Source organism: Acartia tonsa, chromosome 11, assembly GCF_053477335.1.
Source record: "Acartia tonsa isolate MP-2025a chromosome 11, ASM5347733v1, whole genome shotgun sequence".
Taxonomy (NCBI): domain Eukaryota; kingdom Metazoa; phylum Arthropoda; class Copepoda; order Calanoida; family Acartiidae; genus Acartia; species Acartia tonsa.
Window position 1 is genome coordinate 45,957,877 of NC_137270.1, and position 25,305 is coordinate 45,983,181.

A 25,305-nucleotide genomic window follows, 5' to 3' on the forward strand; every position below is an offset into this window, starting at 1 on the left:
AAATTTATATTGTTAGCACACACAGATATTTGTTTGTGTTGAAATATAAAATTATGTAAAAATGCATTGAGGTCTATTTTTTTAAATCATCTCTATTTACCGCCATTATTTATTCCAGCTGTATTTCATGTTACCATTCTTTTGTATTATAAAAGGTGATCTGTATTCAAAGATTAGATTAAAACTATCCAAAGATTTTTATCTGAAAACTAAATAGCCTAAAATCACCACAAGACCTATGTGAAGCTAAAATAAAATAGGGTACCAATTGGTTCAGTAGTTATTGAGATCTTAAGCTACAGATAAAAATTCTTGCTGCTTTATATAATAGGATGTAGGATTTCAATCTGCTGTGCTTTTTTTTACTGTAATACTTTTTTAATTGACTGTATAATAGTTTTCTCTGATTATGTTAAAGTTCCAGGTATAAAGATGTCGACCTGGCAGCCGGAATGGAGCCAGAATGGGCAAAATCCCCAGGATAGAAATGGCCACGCTGAAAATGGTTAGTAATTCTTCAAAAATAAATTTTTGTAAGGCGAAGCTTTCTACGTTTAGGGTCTGTTAGTCCGTAGGTCCATAATTTAACTTTAAACTAGTCATGTTTGAATCATCCTATTGATTTAAAGCTTTGCATTATGATTTACTATATTAAAACCGTAGCCATTCCTTATATATTACCATACAATCATTTTTGGTTATGTTGTTTTTTAACTAGCTTTTGTACTTTTGTAGGAGAAGTTATGTTTTTTTTAAGTAATGATATCATAAGCGTAGCATCTCTTGCATTATGCTTAAATAAAAAATTAGTCCATAATATATGTAAATTGTGCATTCAATTAATTTACATATGATTTAAAGACTTTTCCAGTATGGCTTCGAAACCGATTAATTAACCGCTGGATTAGAACCGGTCCTCAGCCATACAGAAGAATCATGTACAGCATCGTATTACAGTCAATTTTCCACGAATAAAAAAAGATCATAGCATTAATACCAGTTTTGTTACCACTGGCCTTCGGCCCCTCGGAGCTAACAAAACTGGTTTTATCTTATATTCTTATTTTAATATCCACGGAAAGATGACTATAAAAAGATGCCATAAATTACTATGGGAATTGTGTATACATATGTTTTTAGCATATGTATATGTCTCTAAAAAAAATTATAAATTTTCTAATTTTATTTGTTGAGCATCGTTTTTATGTCATCATCTTTGTTTTTGTAAAAATCTGCCAAAAATAGATAAATGAATTGTCAAATACTTTGCTAAATTCAAAGTCACACAAAACAAACACACGTGGATATTTTATCAGTTTAAAAATTCATCAGTTTAGCTTGCTAACATGAAACTGGTTTATTGGTCAGTTCGTTCATATTTTAGGAGGGAAGGGAGTGGGGTAAAGGTGGTAAATTGTAGCCAGCCTTTATCAGAGTATATGAAAATCTGGTGCAACATCCAAGTATTAATCTTTATTTGATTATTTTGAAGGCTAATCTTTTTATTTGACTCTCAATGTTATTAAAGAAATGTTAATTTTAGATTTTTTACTTGTTGAGCATCGTTTTTATGCATGTTATCATCCTTGTTTTTGTAAGAATCTGCCAAAAGTAGATAAATTATTTTTGTCAAATACTTTGCTAAATTCAAAGTCACACAAAATAAACATACGTGGATATTATGACAGGTGAAAAATTCATCAATTTAGCTTGCTAACATGAAACTGGTTTATTGGTAAGTTCATTCATATTTTAGGAGGAAAGGGAGTGGGGTAAAGGTGGTAAATTTTAGCCAGTCTTTATCAGAGTACATGAAAATCTGGTGCAACATCCAAGTATTATTCTTTATACCAAACATATGTTTTAGCCTGGAAAGAAATGTTAATTTACGATTTATTTTATTTGTTTTCGTTTTTATGTATGTTGTCATTCTTGTTTTTGTAAAAATCTGCCAAAAATAGATAAATGAATTTGTCAAATACTTTGCTAAATTCAAAGTCACACAAAATAAACATTTTTTCAATCAATTTAAATTGTTATTTATCTTTTACACTAAAGCTTGTAGCGTCTAATTATGCAGGGAGGGAGGAGACATTGGGCTGTTTATTAAACTAGTCCCGAAAGCTATATAATAACGTTTTTTTAATCGTTGGCTTACCAGCTTTGAGGACTTCTTTTGAAATTTTGATAGATTGATTCATTAAGTTGAGTGTTCAAACTTTTCAACAACTAATTTTAATCTACAGAAGGAGTAATTTTGTGTATCATCAATGGGGATGTACATTAATTTACCGGCCGTTGTCTTATCCATTTAGATCTCTGCTAATTCTTGTATTTTGTCCATATTCATATCCCTAGGTGTGCAGGATGAGATTTCACATATCTCCCCCTCCCCACCCCTACAAATAAAAACACTCAATGAAACAAAAATTTGAGAGAGGCCTATTTTCTTCAATTCCACGCACAAATATACACCACTATAGTGAAAAACCTGTGCATGCCACAAATATATAATGTATATATGTCAACTATCAATACATCTAGAATCATACTGTATCTATCTATCTATATTCAATAAAACTTTATCTATCTATCTATCTAAAGCTGACCTTTTAAACCCAATACAAAGAGAAATAAGAATTGAACGTTGTATCAATACAGCATTTTTTTTTTCATGTTTATAGCGGCTTCATCCCTCGCATGTTGGGAGAAAGGGCCCTAATATAGCTTAAAACTATCCCAATATATCTTAATTAACAAATAATAAACAAACTGAACTCCTTGTTTTCGGAATGTGGTGGTACCCTTCTCCAAAATAGTTATTAACCTTCCTTAGACTTATGAGGCGCTTCACTGAAAAAGGAGAACCAGATCGCTCGAGCTTAATGAACTAACAGACCATCATTGTTTGGAAGTACTTTTACAATATGGCTTCGAAACCGATAAATATACGCTGCATTTGAACCGGTTCTCGGCCAAACTGAAAAAATCTTGTATAGCATCGTATTACAGACAATTTTCCATGAATATTAAATAATAAAATTATTGAAATTATACCAATTTTGTTAGCCTGTGCCTTTGGCCCCTTGGGTCTATCAAAAGTGGTTTTAAAATTATAATTTTTCATTTTAATATCCGTGGATCGCTGTCTATAATACGATTCGATAGATAACCAATTATTAGTATCTTTTAAAAATGGCAAAATTTGTCCGGATTGCGGGACTAACCTGAAGATTTGAGTTTAAATCCCATTGAGAAGTTCTCTACCTGACTTTTATCTTTTGACTGCTAGCTACCGGGATAGGGTTTACCAAAGCAAAAAACAAGATGGCGGATGGCAAAAACAAGATGGCGGATGGCAAAAACAAGATGGCGGATAGCAAAAACAAGATGGCAGATAGCAAAAACAAGATGGCAGATAGCAAAAACAAAATGGAAGATAGCAAAACAAGGTGACTTATAGCAGAAACAAGATGGCAGATAGCAAAAACAAAATGGCAGATATCAAAAACAAGATGACTGATAGCAGAAACAAGATGGCTGATAGAAAAAAAAACAAGATGGCGGATAGAAAAAAAACAAGATGGCGGATAGAAAAAACAAGATGGCAGCATAAAAACAAACGGGATAGGGTTTCTCATAGCAAAAACAAAGGGATCTAAAGAGATAAGACAATAGCTGATAAATTGATGTATATCCAACAATGATGTCATACAAAATTACCCCTTAAGTAGATTATGATTAGTGGTTGGAACTTAAAGAATAAAACAATCAAAATTCAACAAAAGTTACTAAATTTTTTAAGCCAATGATTATCATTATCAAAAAACTATGGGGACTAGTTTAATAAACAGCACAATGTCCCCTCCCTCCCTTGCATAACAAGATGGCAACATAAAAATTTTGGGGCAAAGTTTATTCAAGATTGGGTAAGTCAAATTTTTCCATCAATAAACTTTATCTACCAACATCCAACAGACAATCAACCTATTAGTTGGACAACCTTTTGTCTGGAAGTCTTAACTGTGCATTGTAAAGTGTTGCACCTATTTTTGAGCTATTGAATTTTCCCTAGTCCTACCATTAGTGCAAACTGTCAGGAGTGCTGATTTTACCGTCTCTAGTATGATGCAGTGTTGGCGAGACTTGAACCCGAAACCTCTCCGACAACAAGCAAGCGGGGTTAAGTTGATACGAACCCATGCCCTATTATGAACTCTAAACAAAGTTGAACCAAAAATTTAGAAATGGCATTCTTTTCTAAGTAGTTGCTACCCAAGGAGTTTTTACATAGGGAATTAAAAATTAATCACTAAATTTGTCTTCCATACGAATACTTTATAGAGCAAACTTATTAAAAATGAATTTGGAAAGAGCTAACCCCCCCCCCCCCTCCAAAAATGAAAATATCACCATACATAATGCATTCCCAAAAATCTCTTTTTTAATTGAGGGGCAATCACCACCAAAAGTAGAATTGGAGTTTCTTGAAGAAAAACTTAAATTAATCTTTCCAAAATATGTAATAAGTCGGTTTAATGGCCTTAATAATTTGTTAAAATAAAACATTTACGTTTGTTTTTTACTTTAAACCATTCTTAAAAAGTTGTCATAGCAGACCTAGTATCAACATGAATTTTTTCCAAATGACACAATTGCCAATATTTATGTCGCCTAATCACATAAAATAAAAGTAGCAATGGACCAATAAACGACATCATAAATGTAATCTTATTGTATTATAACAATTATATTAAATTTTATTATTATGTTTTTTTACGTATGGAAGGTGTCATCCTTGTTTTTACAGAAAACTTTTTTGCAGACTTGAAGTATTGATACCTTGAAAGCTAAGCAAATAAGCTGTATGCTCTTCCAGAATATGCAATAAGAAGCGCAGCAACTGCAACAATATAAACAGGACAAACTTGCACAAAAAAAACCATAAAAATTAATCCCAAAGTTGGAGGGCGGGGTGCCATAGCTTTAAAACCTCAAAAAAAAGCACTTAGTTTGTACAAATCAGATGAATTTAAGGAGGAGGGGGAATTAAATTGTCTTATCTCATATTTATGAACTAAATCCTAGTTTCTATTTCAGGTGTAACCCAGATGGCTTTGAAAGAATTGTCTGTTCTGGATAAAACCGAAATTGTTTCCTGTATTTATCAGATCACAAACTTCTCTTCTGTCTTAGGTAATTATTTTCCAGTATGGCTTCAAAACCGATTAATATCGGCCGGATTAAAACATTTGGGTATTGTCGGTTTTGTAATATCGTGATATCAGCGAGACCAATTGCCTAATCCTGCGGGTTATCATCAACATTTGACTAAACTAAAATAACCTATCAAAAGCTACTGGGAAAATACGACGAAACGCCCCATTAGAGGCGATGTCATGAAACCGACAATACCTCATCCTGGTACAAGAATGACAACATCCATAAGTAGCAAAGAACCATAAAATCATGGGATGGAAATTATAGATTTCAGTTGTCATATCAAAGAAAAATAAAAAGCGTAGAGGCATGGCCGATTGACAGACGAATAAACAATGTATAGAAAAGAGGCATATATGTCATAGCAATCTTCACTGAAAATTTTAGCTGTTTATCTTCAAAATCACATTAAATTACATTTCCCATAGGACGTTATGGACAGACACAATAGCACAAAAATTTTATACAAATATTTTTTTATAGAAAAGATTCTTTTGGCTCTACTTAGAGATCAACTTCTAATAAAGGTAAATGATTATTCACTTTAATATATGTATGTAGAATATACATGGATGATATAACAGGAGCAAAAGTGTCATCAATTTAGGTTGCATTTTCACCCCCACATTTATTGGTAGGAGGAAAGGGGATGGGGGATATCTTTTTTTTTAGCCCACTCTAAAGTTCACTCTATCATATAACATGAATATCTGGTGTAAGATCCAATTAATAATGCATTCATTTTCACTTTATATATATTGGTAGGAAGGGTACATTGGACTGTAAATTACACTGGTACCTAAAGTTATATGAACATGTCGGGGGCTTTAAACTGTGCATACTTCTATTAAATCTTGATTTCTTGGTGTCTACTAGGGATCTTGGACAAAGTAGCTTCTGACAAAGTAGCTTCAGACAAAGTAGCTTTAGGACAAAATAGCTTCAGGACATTTAGTTAAGAAAAGTAGGTTCTTAAGAAAAATTATTCTCCAAAAGTAATAAAGGTCATGGCCGCAGCGCTCGACCCTCTGGCCTATAACCTAACCTAACCTATGTTAGCCTTAGGACATTTATTTAAGTAATTTTAATATTAATTTTTAATATTGTTTTTACAATTTTTAATATTGTTTTTACAATTTTTAAAATGATGTTTTTACAATTTTTAGGTTAGGTTAGGTTAGGGGGCTAGGGGGCCGAGCGCAAAGTTGAATAGCAAAGTTGTGTTAAAAAACAGTTTAAAAAAAGAAATTAGATCACTCTCTTTACTTATAAATACAAGTTTCATAGTCTTAACTGTAATTTTAAATCTAGTTTACTTTTTAATGTGTTTGATACGAAGTTTCATTAACTACACTGTAAATTGAAAACTAATTTCTAAAAAACCAGCTAAAAGATAGAAATTAGATTATTCTCTTTACTTATATGATACAAGTTTCATAGTCTTAACTGTAAATTGAAATATAGTTTACTATCTCAATAAGTATGATACGAAGTTTCATTAACTATACTGTAAATTGAAAAACTAAATAGTAAAGAACCAGCTAAAACAGAAATTAGATAACTCTCTTTACTTAAATTATAAAAGTTTCATAGTCTTAACTGTAAATTAAAATCTAGTTTACTCTCTTAATATGTATGATATGAGGTGTAAATGAAAAACTAAATAGTAAAGAACCCAGCTAAAAACAGAATTAGTTTCTTCACTTAAATATTACAAGTTTCATAGTCTTAACTGTAAATTGAAATCTAGTTTACTCTCTCAATATGTTTGATAATATGTTTCATTAGCTACACTGTAAATGAAAAACTAAATAGTAAAGAAACCAGCTAAAACAGAAATTAGATTATTCTCTTTACTTATAAAATACAAGTTTCATAGTCTTAACTGTAATTTCAAATATAGTTTACTATCTCAATAAGTATAATTCGAAGTTTCATTAACTATACTGTAAATTTAAAACTAAATAGTAAAGAACCTAGCTAAACAAAATTATATCTCACTCTTTTTACTTATAAATACAAGTTTCGTAGTCTTAACTGTAAATTGAAATATAGTTTACTTTCTCAATAAGTATGATACGAAGTTTCGTTAACTATACTGTACATTGAAAACTAAATAGTAAAGAACTCAGCTAAAAACAGTATTATATTACTATATTTACTTATATAACTCAAATTTCATAGTCTTAACTGTAAATTAAAAACTTAGTTGTAAAGAATTTCCGAAATCTAGCAAAAAATAGAAATTAGATTATTCTCTTTACTTATATAATACAAGTTTCATAGTCTTAACTGTAAATTGAAATCTAGTTTACTCTCTCAATATGTATGATAAGATGTTTCATTAGCTACACTGTAAATGGAAAATAGTAAAGAAGTGACATAACCTAGCTAAAAACAGAAATGTTATTTTCTACAATTTTTTGCTTTCTCTCTCTCTCTCTCAATCTTTCTTTCTATTAGGTTTCTAAGTTTGAGGAGAAATATCTAATGAACTTTTAAAGATTTTAGTGGGGTAAACACCTCTTTACCCCTCTCCATCCCCTTTGACGTCTATGATTGCTCTCTTTATTTCTCTTTTTATCTTATCCCCTGTTAAAATTGCAAAATGAGTAAAAAATGTTACTTTTTCTAATTCTTTCTCTAACACTTTTTCTCTATCTATCTATTTTAAAAAGGAAATATAACAGGACATTGCTTTATATGTAATCTTATCTATCTATCTATCTTTTTTAACGCCTTTATTCATTTTTTCACCTTTCCAAATTTGAATGCAAATGTGACAAAACATATCTCAAAAACATATATGTCATTTTCTACATTACATTTTTTTGCTCTCTCTTTCTCTCTCTCTCTCTCTCTCTCTCTCTCTCTCTCTCTCTCTCTCTCTCTCTCTCTCTTTCTCTCTCATCTTAGTTTTACGGATTTTTTCCAATGCCTATGTTTCAAACGTGACAAAACAGAACTTTTAAAAAACATATTTTAATCTCTATCTATCTATCAACCTACCTATCTAACTATATATCAATCTATATATCTATCTCTTGAACTATTTATCCAATATCCATTTATCTATTTATCTATCTATCTATCTCTTAGTCTTGCGTTTTCAAACGTGATTTTAAAACGTGACAAAACATAACTTTCAAAAACATATTTTAATCTCTATCTATCTATCCATCTATCTATTGTAGCAGTAGGCTATGTGTTTCAAAAATTGTTTAAAATTAGTCATATATATGTTTAGTAGTAGCTTTATGCTTTGCAACAAAATAGTGACCTAACGAAATGTCTAAAAATAAAGGTGTTCATAGGCTTTAGCAGATTTCTAATATTTGCAACAAAATAATGCTATGTAATTCTAACTTTAAGATATTATCCTGTTATATAGAGTAGTGAGGTTTTTTTTGTCTGAATATTAAGATTTCGATAACTACTGAACCGATTGGGTTCTATCATTAGTATTTTCAGTTTCAAGTCTTAGTATGTTTTAAGCTATTTTCCCTCTCTTTGCCCCTTCAAATACAGAGCTCATAAAGTAGTAAGGTTTTTGTTTAGCAGACAACGTAATTTATAAGTTCTCTAGGTCAGGGAAGCTTTAAATAGGTCATTAGATGGCTTTATGCTATTTCATTTTTTATGTCTGGGTTGGTTTCAGGCTATTTTTCTGTTTCCCACCTTCAAAGCAATGAAAAAATATTAAATATTTGCGTATTTTTATGAACTCCAACATATAAAAATATTTGAGAGATTACGCAAATTTGTGCGTCATATATTTTACATATACTAACCTCCAGGGATCTAAAGGGATAAGACAATGGCTGATAAATTGATTTTCATCCCCAATGATAAAACAAAAATCATTATTAGTGGTGGAAACATATGAACAATGAACCAATTAAAATTCAATAAAAGTTCCCAAAATTGTATAAGATAACGTTATCATAAAACTTTGGGGACTAGTGTATCAAACAGCCCAATGTTCCCTCCCTCCCTGACAAACCTCACAAATAAATGGGAAAGTTTAAGGTCAGCATGTCATACACTACTTTTAGAATATCTAGGGTGTACAGGGATAGACCAATAGAAGATAAATTTTTGAAACCCAGGAATTTTAAATGATAGTATAAGGATGATAAACAATATTACCCCTTTTAAAGAATCCAATTATATGTGGAAATTTCTGAAGCTATAAATCAAGATTTAATAAGAATACTTAAAGTTTTGAAGCCATCAAATTAGAAAACATATCAATAAAACTTTTTCTCATATTTATTCGAATCCAGTGGATAGGAACCGGTTCTCATCCATACGAAAAAACTATGTCCAGCATTGTATCATATCCAGCTTTCTACGAATATAAATATATATTTCGGCACCTCGGGGCTAAAAAAACTGGTTTTAATCTTATAATTGTACATTCTATATCCGCGGAAAGCTGTTTATAATACGATGCGAGAAATAACTATTTTTTTTTTTTAATAGCTTAATTTATTTCAGTACAATTACAAATAACATGAAATAAACTATAATATTTTTTTTTTTTTATAATATAAATACAGTAAAATATTTCACATTAATAAAATAATATGTATAATATTTTGTTTTATTTTTAATAGTTTAAATGGAAATATTTACTTTTTTGGAAAAAAAACATTTTTAGGTTTGAAAGTAAGTAATATTATCTTTATATTGTAAGAGGAAATTCAAAAGTACAACTATAATTTACAGTCAAATGTCCTCTACCTCCCAAACATTAAGGGCTATGAGACTCCAAATGGCTGATCATTATTTTTAAACATCGATTTTTAAATTAACCCCTAACGACTGGAGCTTAATAGAAGGGGTGCAAACAACTCCAACTTATATGTAATCGCCAAATTTAAGAAATTATTATTATTAAGTATCCCTACCTCTTTCTTTCATACACCGAAAATGAAATAGAAAAATACATTTAACTATTGCAGGACACTCTAACGGAAACTAAAGCTGAAGTGAGCAACGGCCTGGCCGACCTGGCCGCAACTATGGAACAAGAAAAGGCTGCAGCCCTAGCCAGGTATTATAGTCACCATAGTTTAGAATAATTTAGGTGCGAATAGGTTGATTAAAAACCTGAAAGGAAGGACATTGGACTGTAAATTATACTGGTACCCAAATATAAAAAAAAACTTAGTATTCAAGGTTCTCTATCAATTGTAATCTAAACAAGTGGCAATTTAAGTATGAATGTGTGTTTTTATCAATTTATTGTCAATCATCTTGTCTCTTAAGATTCTTGGTCAAATAAATTTCCTAATTCTGACAAGATGAAACTAATGAAATTAACCCAAAACTAAAAAAGCGCTTTTATGAAAAAATATATGAATTATATGACTTACAGCAGAAGGGGGGGGGGGGGTGGTAAATGGCCACGTGTCCCTTCCAAACAAATCCATTCAAACATATCTTGTGTTTTTTGGGTCCAACATTCTAAATTTTTTTTGCGTCGCCGCTGACTAATTTAAAGATTCGGCCAGTCGGTCTGTCCATCTGTCTGTTAGAATCAGAATTGTGTGTAAACATTATTTTCAGTTATTTTCAGATTCTATTCAAAGTAGATGGCTTATTGTTAACATTCCCATCATTATGTAGCTCATAGGACATCTATTAGGGAGTCAAACACCAACATTTTAATTTTAGTTTAAATTGAACCATTTCTAAATTATTTGTTAAAAGGCAAGGGCAAACTCTCTAGGGTGGGTTGTGGTACCTTTCACCCATAAAGTGATGAACCTTCCTGTAACCTATAGCTGTATTTTAAAACTTTAGTCTTAGTACCAGCAGCAGAAATACAATAATTTGGACGAGTTCTTTCTACACTTGATGATAAATATGACATATTCAATATAAATTTTTTCATTCTTAAATTTAAAACTTTCTAGATGTGCTAATAAAATAGATCTATTTATTATCATAGAAGCCATTTTTAAAATATGAAATGAATGTGAGTTTATTATAATAAGATGATTGAATATTCTAAAATAAATTTATGTAGATATTTGATTAGAATTGCATAAACCTAGCGTTTAAAATTTAAACTAAAATGTTTAATACAAGTGCATGTGCAATCCTATTTTATTACTCTATTTTGTGTGTGTGTGTGTGTGTGAGTACTTATTGAGTGCATTTCTCTTTGTGTGTGTGTGTGTATGTGAGTGTGTATGAGTGTGTGTGTGTATGTGTGTGTGTGTGTGTGTATGCGCTTGGTTGTGCAAAAAAAGCGAGCGCTAGAGAGGTAGATAACTTGTTGCGAAAATTTTGTGTGCATGTGTGTTTGTTTGTGCGAGTGATGTTTGTGTGTGAGGTTGCGCTAGGTGTGTGTGTAAGCATGGTGTGTGCGAAACAAACGTGTGTGCTTGATTGGTTTAACAAAACGCGCGAGCTGTATAAAAGAGAGTTAGTTAGACTTATTTTGATACTTGTGGTTGCGCTTCTATCATCTAGGGGCTTGTATTCTAGGGGGTGGAAAATGGCAAAAAATAGCAGAAGGCCACCATAAAACAGTTCATTTAAAAAATCGATCTAAACCATCCTATGGGAAGCTTCCTATAATGGAGAACTCAATTGGTTTGGTAGTTATAGAAATCTTAAGCTACAGACAAAAATAAACATTACTACTTTATATTACACAAGATATTAAAACTTAATTTTTACAATAAATTACCCCTCTAAAAATGCTACCAACGGGATTAATATTTTTGAGGGTATCTATACAGATTATGATGGGAGTATAAACCCCTCTCAACAGGTTTCAGGAAAGAAATTACTCCCCTCAAGCAAATTTTACCCTGGGGTAATACTTTTTAAGGGAGTAAAACATATTGGGTGTTTTTGTAGTTCCTTGGCCTCAAGTAACTCTAAATCAATGGTCTCCAAAATGTTTGTCTGTCTGTAGAACTTTCCAGTTGTGCTACGTAGTATCTGGATGTCTGGATGTGTCAACAATAATTTCTAGAGCTTTTCTATGTATCCATATAAAAGTGGAGAACCCTATTTAATTGCAAAGCTTCTCTACAATTAGGGTCGTTCCGTCAATTCGTAACGGACAGCTATAATCTTTAATTAAGACATGTTAGAATTGTCCTATTGTTTCAAACTTGGCTTGGTGATTCCTGTAGTAGTTGGATATTATATTTATAAATATTATCCTGTATTTGATAGTTTTGCAACGAATTTTCTTACAATTTTGGTTTTCTGGCTGCGCTTTATCCTTGTTTAATCTTGTTATTCTTGTTTAGACAAAACGACTTAGAAGCCAAGTTGGAAGAAAAACTATCTCAACACAATGAAGATCTAAATAACAACTTAGAATCTTTGAAGCATAATCTTGAAGACACTAAAGAAAAACTTGACGATGATTTAGGTAAAAATAAGGAGGGAAGGGACGTTGGACTGTAAATTACACTGGTACCCAAAGTTTTATAACAACTTATTCATATGAACTTTAGATACTTTTATTGATTTAAAATTGAGTTGGTTTCAAAATAGTAATGTCTAAAATTGTCTCCCATGAATTTTAATCAATATAAGGGGTAATTGGGATTATTATCATTAGGGACATACATTAATTTATCATCCATTGTTTTATCCCTTAAAATCCCTGGGGAAAATGACTTTTATCTTTATTTTCTTGGCTAATAGTACAAATAGATGTCTGATGTTTTAGGTGAATATTTTACTTTGACCAATACACATGTACTCCTTTGTCTGTCCGTTGGTTTATAGATAGATAGGTATCAAATTGTAGAAATTTAATTTTCTAGCTGCTTTAAAAAATAGATGTTTAATTTATTTGTGAACAGCTTAAAAGGTTTTAAGCTATAAGAAGTGGGTTACTACAAACACCTGAGAGATATAACCCAAAGAAAAAGACCCCTCCCGCCAAAAAAAATATTCAATAAGGAAAGGAAATTGTTAGTTCCCCTCCCCCCCCCCCTACTACAAAAAAATGAATAAATGAATAGGATAACGCCAAACATTTTAAGCGAGGGGTGAAGCTATTATTATTACTATTTCAATATTTGAAATTTTAGGAAGATTAGACGCTCAGTTAAAAGTTGCTGAAAATGATCTCAACACAAAAATAGACAATGAGAGGTAACTATAATAAATGTAGTAGTTCTAGATCCCTACTTAGTAAATTGGACTAATAAAAATCCAGTCATTTTACGTTTTGGTACTGAATAAAAGAACATTCGTGTTTTTAATGGCTTTTTGAAAAAAGGCATTTAGTTTTAAATTTTCCACCAATTTTTCAACCAATAGTTAATTTTTTCAAAATTTTAATTATACTCCTACGTTATAATCAATTTAAAAAAAACTTGTATTACCTGTATAAATCAATATACAATTACTTGGAAGTTGCTCCAGATTTTAATGTACTCTAATAAAGTAATACTTCCAGTTGGCTAAAATAACGATACCCCCTATCCACCCCCTTTACTTCATTCCCTAGAGGAATGAACTGATTAATAAATGAGGTCCATATTAGCATGCTAAATTTACGACAAATTTTCTCCTGTCAATATTTACAAGTACTTCTTTATATCTCAAAAGTAACTAATCAAAATTAAAGGCCAGAACGAAAGAAAAATATAATCAATTTTCAGGACAGAACGCAAGGGGGAGGTAAATCAGTTGAAGAATGGATTAGACGAGGAAAAACTATTGCGAGCCCAGGAAGCTGAAGTTATGAAGAAAACATTGGCTGATGCAGTTCAGGTTCACTTCTTATTACAGAGTAGCTACGCTTCCATCATTAGGGTAGTTTTAGAGAGGGAGGGTTGGTTCATTAAGTTGAGTATCCAAACGCGTCAACCAATAACTATAATTTGCAGAAGGGGAAATTTTCTGTATCATCAATTGGGGATACACGTAAATCAATTAATCAGCTATTGTCCTATCCCTTTAGATCTCTGGGTAATTTAATTTTAAGGGATACGGCAATGGATGTACACCACCAATTATGATGATATAAAAAAACATTCTTTATGTTAAAACTATTGGTAGGCACGCTATGAAAAAAATCCCAAGGGTTTTTAAGCCAACAAATAAGAGAACGTGATTAAATATATACTAGTATAGTCAATAATTTAAAGACCATTACTGTAAAATTATTCTGAATTCCTTTTTCAAAAGCTAAGTTTTTATATTCTAAGGGTTATATATTTACGTTAGTGAGGGACCTGATTAGGCATGTTAGAATCGTCCTATCGTTTCAAACTTTACATACATAATTAACCATGAAACAGGATATCATTTAGAAAGTGTAGCAACTTTATAATCTCTAACATTGTATTCTTTTATATATTAGAAGTATATTAACTCTATGTTTGTTAATGGCTGATCTGTTGAGCTTTGCTTTCATGGATGTTGTCATCCTTATAAATATTTATTTATCGTATCATATTTCCGGTGATATTAAGATGAAAAATTATAAGATTAGAACCAGTTTTGTTAGCCCCGAGAAGCCGATGCTGGTAAATTCTGAACTTTTTTTAATATTCGTGGAAAGTTGTCTGTAATTCGATGTTTTACATGATTTTTGGGTATGGCTGAGAACCGGTTCTAATCCAGCCGATATTGACCGGTTCGAAGCCATACTGGATTATATATTATTTGAATAGGGTATGGAACAAGATTTGGAAAATACAAAATCACAAATAGAGAATTTAGTAGAGGAGGAGAGAGAAGAGAGATGTTCTCAAAACCAGGTAGATAAAATAGATAATTAGATAGATAAGTAGAAAGATAAAATCAGGTAGATTAAATAGATAAATAGATAGATAAGTAGATAGATAGATAGATTTTTAGTAGAGGAGGAGTGAGAGGAGAGATGTTCTCAAAAGCAGGTAGATAAAATAGATAGATAGATTATAATAGCTAAATAAATCACAGACAGGTTGACTAAGTGAATTCTATAGTGGATACCCATTTATAACAGAAATTTTCACACAAAAAATACAATCGCCTATTTTAAATAGCATCAGAGTAATTCCGGAATTTTAAAAATATCATTTTTCTAGGATTTAATATCAAAATTGGACAAAGAGCGCGGCGAAAGAAAACGAGATCTACAAGATTTACATCATACTCTTCAAGATAAAGTAGATGATATCACTAGGAAATGTAATAAGGTGTGTACATATTGATAGATTGATTGATATATTGATTGATAGATTGATTGATAGATTGATTGATAGATTGATTGATAGATTGATTGATAGATTGATTGATAGATTGATTGATAGATTGATTGATAGATTGATTGATAGATTGATTGATAGATTGATTGATAGATTGATTGATAGATTGATTGATAGATTGATTGATAGATTGATTGATATATTGATTGATAGATTGATTGATAGATTGATTAATAGATTGATTGATAGATTGATTGATAGATTGATTGATAGATTGATTGATAGATTGATTGATAGATTGATTGATAGATTGATTGATAGATTGATTGATAGATTGATTGATAGATTGATTGATAGATTGATTGATGGATTGATTGATAGATTGATTGATAGATTGATTGATAGATTGATTGATAGATTGATTGATAGATTGATTGATAGATTGATTGATAGATTGATTGATAGATTGATTGATTGATATATTGATTGATAGATTGATTCATAGATAGATTGATTGATTTATTGAATGATTTACAAGATTTACATCATGCTCTTCAAGATAAAGTGGATGAAATCACTGGGAAATGTAATAAGGTGTGTAAATATATTGATTGATAGATTGAATGATAAATTGATTGATAGATTGATTGATAGATTGATTGATAGATTGATTGATAGATAGATTGATAGATTGATTGATATATTGATTGATAGATTGATTGATAGATTGATTGATATATTGATTGATAGATTGATTGATAGATTGATTGATTAATTGATTGATAGATTGATTTGTAGATTGATTTGTAGATTGATTTATAGATTGATTGATAGATTGATTCATAGATAGATTGATTGATTTATTGATTGATTTACAAGATTTACATCATGCTCTTCAAGATAAAGTGGATGAAATCACTGCAAAATGTAATATATTGAAAGAATGATTCATAGATCGATTCAACATTAGAGTGAAACACTATAGGTGGAATGGGTTGAATAACTAAATATATTTCCCTATCACAAAGACCTTGTGCCTACTCTCTATGGATCTTTTAAAATCAATCAATGGTGTTGGGAATATTAACACAGCCAAGTATCAGAAGATATTTTGCTAGCAGACGAAAAAGGTCATTGAAAAAGGGGGGGAGGTAGTTATCTGTATATACATCTATACTGTTGACAAATATTTCCGTTTCTGCTCAAACACTCGGGGTATTAGAATAAGTAACACCCATTAGACAACCTCTCTTGTGCTTGGTAATGAGTTGTGCCTTTTTTGCTAAGACAATCCCCTATTCTGTCAATTAGTTTCGCGCACCCAGGGGCCAATCAATTCCAACTGAAATTGCCGCAAAATTTAATATTTTGTTGGGGTAAAGTTGGCGTATAACTTGTTTTTCATGTAACTGAAGGGGTGTTTAGGAAGAGGAGAAAAAGAGAAGGGGTTTGTGGGTAAATTTTTCTTTAGAATTGTTTGTCAGAATCACATTTCCTTTTCCCTGCGCGCACCTAACATAACAGTATTAGGAACCATTTTTAATGGTTACAGGTTTAAAATAATTAGATTTAGAAAGCATGGCACTTTGATAATGATAATAAAAAAATTTCTCCATTCTGTAGATAAAGAATTATAGGCTGAAAAGTCTCAGGGATAAGACAATGGTCAATAAATTCATGTAATTGTACATCCTCAATGATGATACACAAAATTATTCCTTTTTTTATATTAAATTAGTGGTTGAAACGTTTGAACACCAACTTAATGAACCAACCAATCAAAATTCCATAAAAGACCCCAAAGTTGTTAAGTTGTTAAGCCAACGAATAAGAAAACTTTATTGCATAACATTGTGGACTAGTGTAATAAAAAGCCCAATGTTCCCTTACTCCCATTTCAAATATTAGCACCTTGTTAATATTCCCTTATAAATATTTTGTTCATATATACTATTAACATACAATATGTACAAAAATATGCATATCATTATAAGCGAATCTTTAAAACAATTATCGTATGTCTGTAGGTGTTTAGTCATAAGACGTTAATAATAATTTAGTATAAAATTATATTTAAAAAAGATCTTTCAGGAGGCGGCTGCAAAATAGTCCCCAAACTTTTTAAATAACGTATTCTCATTCGATGGCTGAACAACTCTGGGGACTTTTCTTGAATTTTGATTTTGGTTGGTTTAATAAGTTGAGTTTCCAAACATTCCAACCACTAATTGTAATCTACATATGGGCTAATTATGTATATCATCAATGGGGATGTACATCTATTCATCGACCAGAGTCTTATCCTTTTGGAACCCTGCGTTCTGTATATCAAAAATAGTGGTAGAAATGTTGCTAGTATGATTGTACATACTTACAAACACAGATTTAACAAAGCTAATGAGTGCTTTAACTAGATTATAGACCTTGCGTCCGGCTGTTTTATTATTAATTTACAGTCCATAAGTTGTTATTGCTGCGCTACCAAAGGATACATTTATCCTTGTTCATTATTACAATATTATAATTTATCTTTGTTTCCTTATAATTTGCATAAAAACGCAGGGAGGGGTGGGACAATGGCCTAAAAATCATCCTGCCCCCCAAAATTAATAAACTCTTTCATTTGATAGCTTAGAATAATGTTCTAACTTTGTCACCAATAGTTTTATTTTACAAAATTGTTAATTTGTTTATCATAATTGGGGTGAATTGATCAATTATTTCTAGTCTATTGTCCCACCCCTATATCCATGCATAATCCTTGTTCTTCATTAATAAAATATTAAATATCTTATTAATACAAGCAAAGCTTCTCTGTAATTTTCAGGGATATTAAGGAAAATAGACAATGGACGATAAATCAATGTATACCCCCAATTATTAGTGGATAAGTTTGGATACTTCAATTTTGTATCAACCAATCATTGCTTAATAACTAAATATGTTCAGTAGTATTCGAATACAGAGCTGTAGATGCTAATGGTGAAGCCGCTAGTCCTATAATATAAAGTAGTCAGTTTTTTTGTGACAATTCCGGTAAGTTTTGGTCCGAATTAACTGTATTTTTCAGGGAAGCTTTATAAATGTCCAGAGGTTGGTTTTAGGTCATTTTCTTTTCCTCCCCCACATTCCTCTAGAGGCTAGGGGCGAAGCAATTAGAAGTCAATATAAACAATTAAAAATCTTCTAATGCGTAATGAAAAATCATATATAATATTTTTTTATTTAGGATATTTCTGCTTTAAAAGATGCTATCGCTACAGAAGGAGAGGCTAGGGATAAACTAAGGTAAATTTATGGATAGACAGATAGATGGACAGATAGATAGATAGATTGAGCGATTGAACGATGATTAGTTTAAATTATACAGAGGACAATGGACAGGCATTGACAAATTCAGAAAGTTAATGTGCTGCACATTGATTACAATAACACAAGGATGACAACATCCACAAAAGCGAAGCTCTAAAATCAGAAGGAAGAACAAACGAACAATAACCCTTGTAGAGTGTCAGAACCTAATTAGCAGAACATTAATTTGCTAGTCTAAAAAAAAAGCTAAAATCAATCTGTTGCACAGTTTCATTTGAGGGTTTGATTATAGCTCCAAGAACCCAGTAAAAGTGTCTGACTGATTATGACGTAAGAAAAAAAATTAGCCAATGAGAGGCAATTACAATGTATGCTGGACTCTCATTGGCTAATTTTTTTTTCTTACGTCATAATCAGTCAGACACTTTTACTGGGTTCTAGCTCCAAATATTGTGCCTTGTTGTCTTACTTAAGGTACATTATACAAAAAATCATATGAATAGGAGAATTATATCATACAAAAATTTGTTGTTAAAGAAGTTAAAAACCATCATGTTTTAAATCTACTACGGACTTTCTAAGAGAGAGAGAGCAAAGCAAATAAAATATCTAAAAAGTAGAAAGTGAGTTATCTATAATACAAAGAAGAACGATGTCTGTCTGTCCGTCTGAAGCTTAAGATCTCGGTAAGCGCTGAACCGAATGGGCTCTACTCTTCAGGGAATATACCTAATGGTCCTGTGGTGGTTTTAAGCTATTTTCTTGGGGGTGGGGAAAAAATTGATTAAAAGATTGAAAAGAAAGCGTTATGGATAACCCATAAAATTATGGTTCGCAGCACCAAACTATGTTTTTCTTAACATGTTCGAAATAAGTGGTTACATCTTAAATTTTTTTTTAATTATCTCTTGGGGCAAAGCCCCTAGATGCTAGGGGCGAAGAGGCTATGATTATACACTACTAAGAAACCTTAACACCCAGACATTACCGACAGACAGACAAAAACACAAACAAATGTGTATTAATATTTAGGCTTGACTTAGAGAATGAAATAATCCAGCAGGGCAAAGAAATTTTGGACGAAATTGACAAAACTAAATCAGGACTTGAAGATAAAATTAAGGTAGTAATATCACTTTCCCAATATAGCTTCGAAATTAATATCCGCTGAATTAAAACTGGTTCTCAGCAATACTGAAAAAAACATGTATTGCATCATATTACAGACAATTTTCCACGAATATTGAAATAAAAATCAATACCTAACAAAACTGGTTTTAATCTTGTAACTTTTCATTTTAATATCCGTGGATAGCTGTCTATATATGATATAATGCGATAAATAACTATACAATTAAAACCTCCAACTCTAGCTTTACACGTAGCTCATACGCTCGTCGTTAGATTCGAATCTCGTTCCGCGTCATATCTAAAGACGTTAAAATTCCTTTTGGCGCTATGTCATATGCACGACATTCATAGGTAGAATAGAGGAATGCCTTAGCACAAAACAATAAATTAAATTCTAAAATACGTTTATTTAGTTAAAAAAAACATTATTTGTTAATTATAGAACGAAGAAAAGGCGAGGCAAAAGGAAAAAGAGGCTATTTACAGCGATTTTGAACAGGTGCATTTATCAGGGATCTAAAGGGATAAGACAATGGTCGATAAATTGATGTACATTGTACATCCCCAATGAAAATACACAATATTACCCCTTCTGTAGATAACAATTAGGGGTTGAAACGTTTGGACACTCAAAACAAAAACCAACCAAACAAAATTAATTGAAAGTCTTCAAATTTGTTGACCCAACGAATAAAAAGCGTTGTTATAAAACTTTGGGGACTAGTGTATTAAACAGCCAAATGTTCCTCCCTGTAAATTTATAGTTATGTTATTATGTAGGATAATATCAAGGATGACAACATCCATGAGTAACGAAGAACAAACAATTCATGTAAGGCCAAAGGACAATGTCAATTGTATAAGACAATTTAGAAAAGTAGTTTAAATGTCTTGACCAACGGACTGACGGAACAAATAATACATATATACTGGATACTCATTGATTCAGGGAATCTTCACCAAAACTCTCAGTCGCCTATCTTCAAAATCAGCCGAAAAAATATTCATCATAGCGTTGCGGACGGACGGACAGACAAAGAGAATTATAGTAGCTTCTTTACCAAAAAATCAATAGGAACAAAAAAAGTATTTACTCAATGCTATAGAGCAAGGATATATTTGTAGCTTTTTGCTCAAAATTGATGCTTAGACAGATTTGGATTCTGCTAATTCTTATTTTAGTAAAAAATCCTTAAGTACAATTAATTGATCCTTAAGGTATAAGACAACTGACGATAGATTGATATACATTCCTAATTATTATAAACAAAATTACCATTTCTCAATATCTAAATAACAGTTATAATACTACTAATTAATACTAACTACAAGATGACTGAAAGACAAAATAAGTCATGAAGGAGATTCGCTCCTAGAAAAAAAAATTGTATAATAGTTATTTCTCGCATCGTATTATAAACAGCTTTCCGCGGATATAGAATGTACAATTATGAGATTAAAACCAGATTTTTTAGCCTCGAGGTGCCGAAGGCACGGGCGTAAAAAAAACTTGTTTTAATCTTGTGATTGTACATTTTTATATTCGTAGAAAGCTGGATATATTACGATGCTAGACCTAGTTATTTCCTATCCACAGGATTCGAATGAATACGAGAAAACATATTTTTCCCAGGTCTGCAGAAATATTGACGACCGTATAACTGGGGAGAAAGAAAAGTTGTGGGAAAAACTGAAGGAAAATGATGAAAATACTTTTACTCTCAAGGAGGCGTTGGAAAAAGGTGACATTGACATAGATAGATAGATAGATAGATAGATAGATAGATAGATAGATAGATAGATAGATAGATAGATAGATAGATAGATAGATAGATAGATAGATAGATAGATAGATAGATAGATAGATAGATAGATAGATAGATAGATAGATAGATAGATAGATAGATAGATAGATTGATAGATTGATAGATTGATAGATTGATAGATTGATAGATTGATAGATTGATAGATTGATAGATTGATAGATTGATAGATTGATAGATTGATAGATTGATAGATTGATAGATTGATAGATTGATAGATTGATAGATTGATAGATTGATAGATTGATAGATTGATAGATTGATAGATTGATAGATTGATAGATTGATAGATTGATAGATTGATAGATTGATAGATTGATAGATTGATAGATTGATAGATTGATAGATTGATAGATTGATAGATTGATAGATTGATAGATTGATAGATTGATAGATTGATAGATTGATAGATTGATAGATTGATAGATTGATAGATTGATAGATTGATAGATTGATAGATTGATAGATTGATAGATTGATAGATTGATAGATTGATAGATTGATAGATTGATAGATTGATAGATTGATAGATTGATAGATTGATAGATTGATAGATTGATAGATTGATAGATTGATAGATTGATAGATTGATAGATTGATAGATTGATAGATCGATAGATTGATAGATTTATAGATTGATAGATTGATAGATTGATAGATTGATAGATTGATAGATTGATAGATTGATAGATTGATAGATTGATAGATTGATAGATTGATAGATTGATAGATTGATAGATTGATAGATTGATAGATTGATAGATTGATAGATTGATGGATTGATAGATAGATAGATAGATAGATAGTTAGATAGATAGACTAAAAAAATCATACTACTTTATATAACAGGATTTTTAAATCGTACTATTTAACAATTTTTGAATGTTTATAACATTTTTTCTTTTTTAGAAAACCAAAAACTCCAGGATATGCTTCAAGAAGAATCAAATGAAAGAAAAAAGGTATTATTTTGTGTCTTTCACAGGGATAAGTGTAATGGTGTAGAAAATTTGTAATATTTATTCCAGTATGATTTCGAAATCGATTAACATCCCCTGGTTTAAAACGGGTTCCGAGCCATGCTGAAATATCATATAAAGCATGTTTTTACAGACAATTTTCTACGAATATTAACATAAAAATCATAAAATTAGCACCAGTTTTCTAAGACGGGCCTTGAGCCACTCCGGTCTAACAAAACTGTTTTTTTCTTATAAATCTTTATTTTAATATACGCAGAACGCTGTCTATAATACGATGCGATAAATGACTATTATTTGAAGGAAAAGGAAGAATTAAGTAGCAGACTTTCTGAGCAAGAGGAGGGGAATAGTGAAGAAATTGACCACATTAAAGCAATCCTTGCGGATAACCAACAAAAAAGGTATCTATAATACAAAGTAGAACGATGTCTGTCTGTCTGTCCGTCCGTCCGTCCCTTAAGATCTCGGTAACCACTGAACCGATCGGATTCTACTCTTCAGGGAATATACCTACTGGTCCTGTGGTGGTTTTATGCTATTTTCTTGGGGGGGTGGGACACCCCCAACCCCCCAAAAAACAAAAAATCCCCCCCCCCCATTTTTTTGTAGGGTATTTCCTTGATCCTTTTTTGTAGAAGATTTCCTTAGTCCTTTTACGTATTTCGCCAAAAACAAAATGTTTATCATGCAAAGCCCCTAGAGGCTAGGGGCGAAGCCGCTAGTATTACATAATGCATGGATCTAAAGGGATGAATAAATGGCCAATAAATTGATGTACATTTTATATGATAATACACAAAATTACCCTTTCTGTAGATTACAATAAGCGGTTGAAACGTCTGGACACTTAACTTAATGAACCAAGCTATTAAAATTCAATAATCAGCCCAATGTCCTCTTCTATCCTGAATATAACTTTAGGGGATGGAAATAAATGCCCCCCACCCCCCTCCTTATCTGTTTTTTTTTGTAAAATTTTCGGTTTTAAAAGCCATAATTGATTGATTGATGTAAGATAAAAGCAAAGAAATTCAATTCATCACCACCTGGTGGTTTTTTATAAACTAATGGAATCAAAAAATTGTTTTTTGTAAAATTTCCTCAAAAAACATTATGAAGATTAAATAAATAGAAGGATTTATTGTAAACGTTTTTTTTTTCTCGTTTGAATAGCAATATTTGGAGGGAAGGAACATTAGACTATTTGGGAATAGTCTCTTTCGTAACATCGCCCCATAAGGCGATTCGTCGTATTTTTAAAATGGCTTTTTATAGGTTATTTTAGGTTAGGTTAGGTTATATTGGGTTAGGTGATTGCCCCACAGAGTTAGGTAATTGGCCCCGCAGGGTTAGAGCCCCCCGCATAGGCTAGAAATAGGAGAAAGGCTACTGTGAAAAATAAGGAGAATCGCCCCTTAAGATGCGATGTTACGAAAGGGACTATACCCGACTATTTACATTAAAGATTTGTAACCAATATTTTTGATCTATAGAAGGGGTGATTTTGTTTATCATTATTCAGAATGTTAATTTGTCGTCCAATTTCTATCATTGCAATCATACAACATTTACTAGCGCACAGGCAGGCTAACCTACTCTAATATAGAAAAGCTTTGCTGCCAAAAACGTATAACTCTTTTCTTAAAGGTGCAAACCTGTTATCGTCAAAATTTGGGTTAGTCCGTCCGTCGGAAACAATTTCCTCTATCCATAAATTGTCATGTAGTATATATTCTCGTATTCATTCGAATCCGGTGGATAGGAACCGGTTCTCATCCATACGAAAAAACTATGTCTAGCATCGAATTATATCCAGCTTTCTACGAATATAAAAATGTACAATTATAAGATTAAAACCAGTTTTTTAGCCAGTAACTTCGTCACCTCGGGGCTAAAAAAACTGGTTTTAATCTTATAATTGTACATTCTATATCCGCGGAAAGCCGTTTATAATACGATGCGAGAAATAACTATTCTCGTATTCATTTGAATCCGGTGGATAGGAACCGGTTCTCATCCTTCGGCACCTCGGGGCTAAAAAAACTGGTTTAATCTTATAAATGTACATTCTATATCCGCGGAAAGACGTTTATAATACGATGAAAGAAATAACTATTCTCGTATTCATTCTATATCCGCGGAAAGCCATTTATAAGCGAGAAATAACTATTAACAACAAGGATTTCTGTAAAAATTCGGTATAAAGCTGGTACTCTATAGTCGTTTCCTGAAAGTAAGTTTTTCTTTTATAAACACATTGATTGTTTTGCTATTTTGGCCTAAATTTTTTATGATGATTGCCAAAATGATCAGACACTATAAATATGCCATTTTTATATTTTATTTTTTATGAATGAAATCCTCCTTGTTAAATTTTAAAGTTTGTTAAAACCTAATTACAAAGATAAACAATGCTTTTTAATTAAATTTTAAATTGGTATATAGAAAGATAATTGAATAGATTGAAAATTAATAAATATAGCACAGAGAAAAATTTTGTATTTATAAAAAAAATCTACTTGTACTATGTTAAAATCTTATTTTTGTAATTAGAAGGAAGAAAAATAAACGAAAATTGGAAAAAGGGAAAATATTTAAATTTCAAAAATTTCAGAAACATCTACATATCAATCTATCTATTCATCTACA

General features: G+C 31.3%; 1 protein-coding gene across 1 annotated transcript in view; it reads left to right on the forward strand.

The window, feature by feature from the left end:
- Nucleotides 1–422: 422 nt before the first annotated feature.
- Nucleotides 423–25,305, forward strand: part of LOC145332693 (uncharacterized) — a 109,714-nt gene continuing 84,831 nt past the window's right edge. The window contains exons 1-15 of the mRNA XM_080177711.1: nt 423–505; nt 5,101–5,196; nt 5,704–5,747; nt 10,188–10,279; nt 12,501–12,625; nt 13,296–13,359; nt 13,872–13,983; nt 14,889–14,975; nt 15,288–15,398; nt 18,637–18,695; nt 19,752–19,842; nt 20,293–20,349; nt 21,484–21,592; nt 22,583–22,635; nt 22,957–23,057. Coding sequence (XP_080033837.1) covers nt 433–505; nt 5,101–5,196; nt 5,704–5,747; nt 10,188–10,279; nt 12,501–12,625; nt 13,296–13,359; nt 13,872–13,983; nt 14,889–14,975; nt 15,288–15,398; nt 18,637–18,695; nt 19,752–19,842; nt 20,293–20,349; nt 21,484–21,592; nt 22,583–22,635; nt 22,957–23,057 — 1,274 coding nt within the window. The 5' untranslated portion in view covers nt 423–432. The remainder of the gene's footprint in view (nt 506–5,100; nt 5,197–5,703; nt 5,748–10,187; nt 10,280–12,500; nt 12,626–13,295; nt 13,360–13,871; nt 13,984–14,888; nt 14,976–15,287; nt 15,399–18,636; nt 18,696–19,751; nt 19,843–20,292; nt 20,350–21,483; nt 21,593–22,582; nt 22,636–22,956; nt 23,058–25,305) is intronic.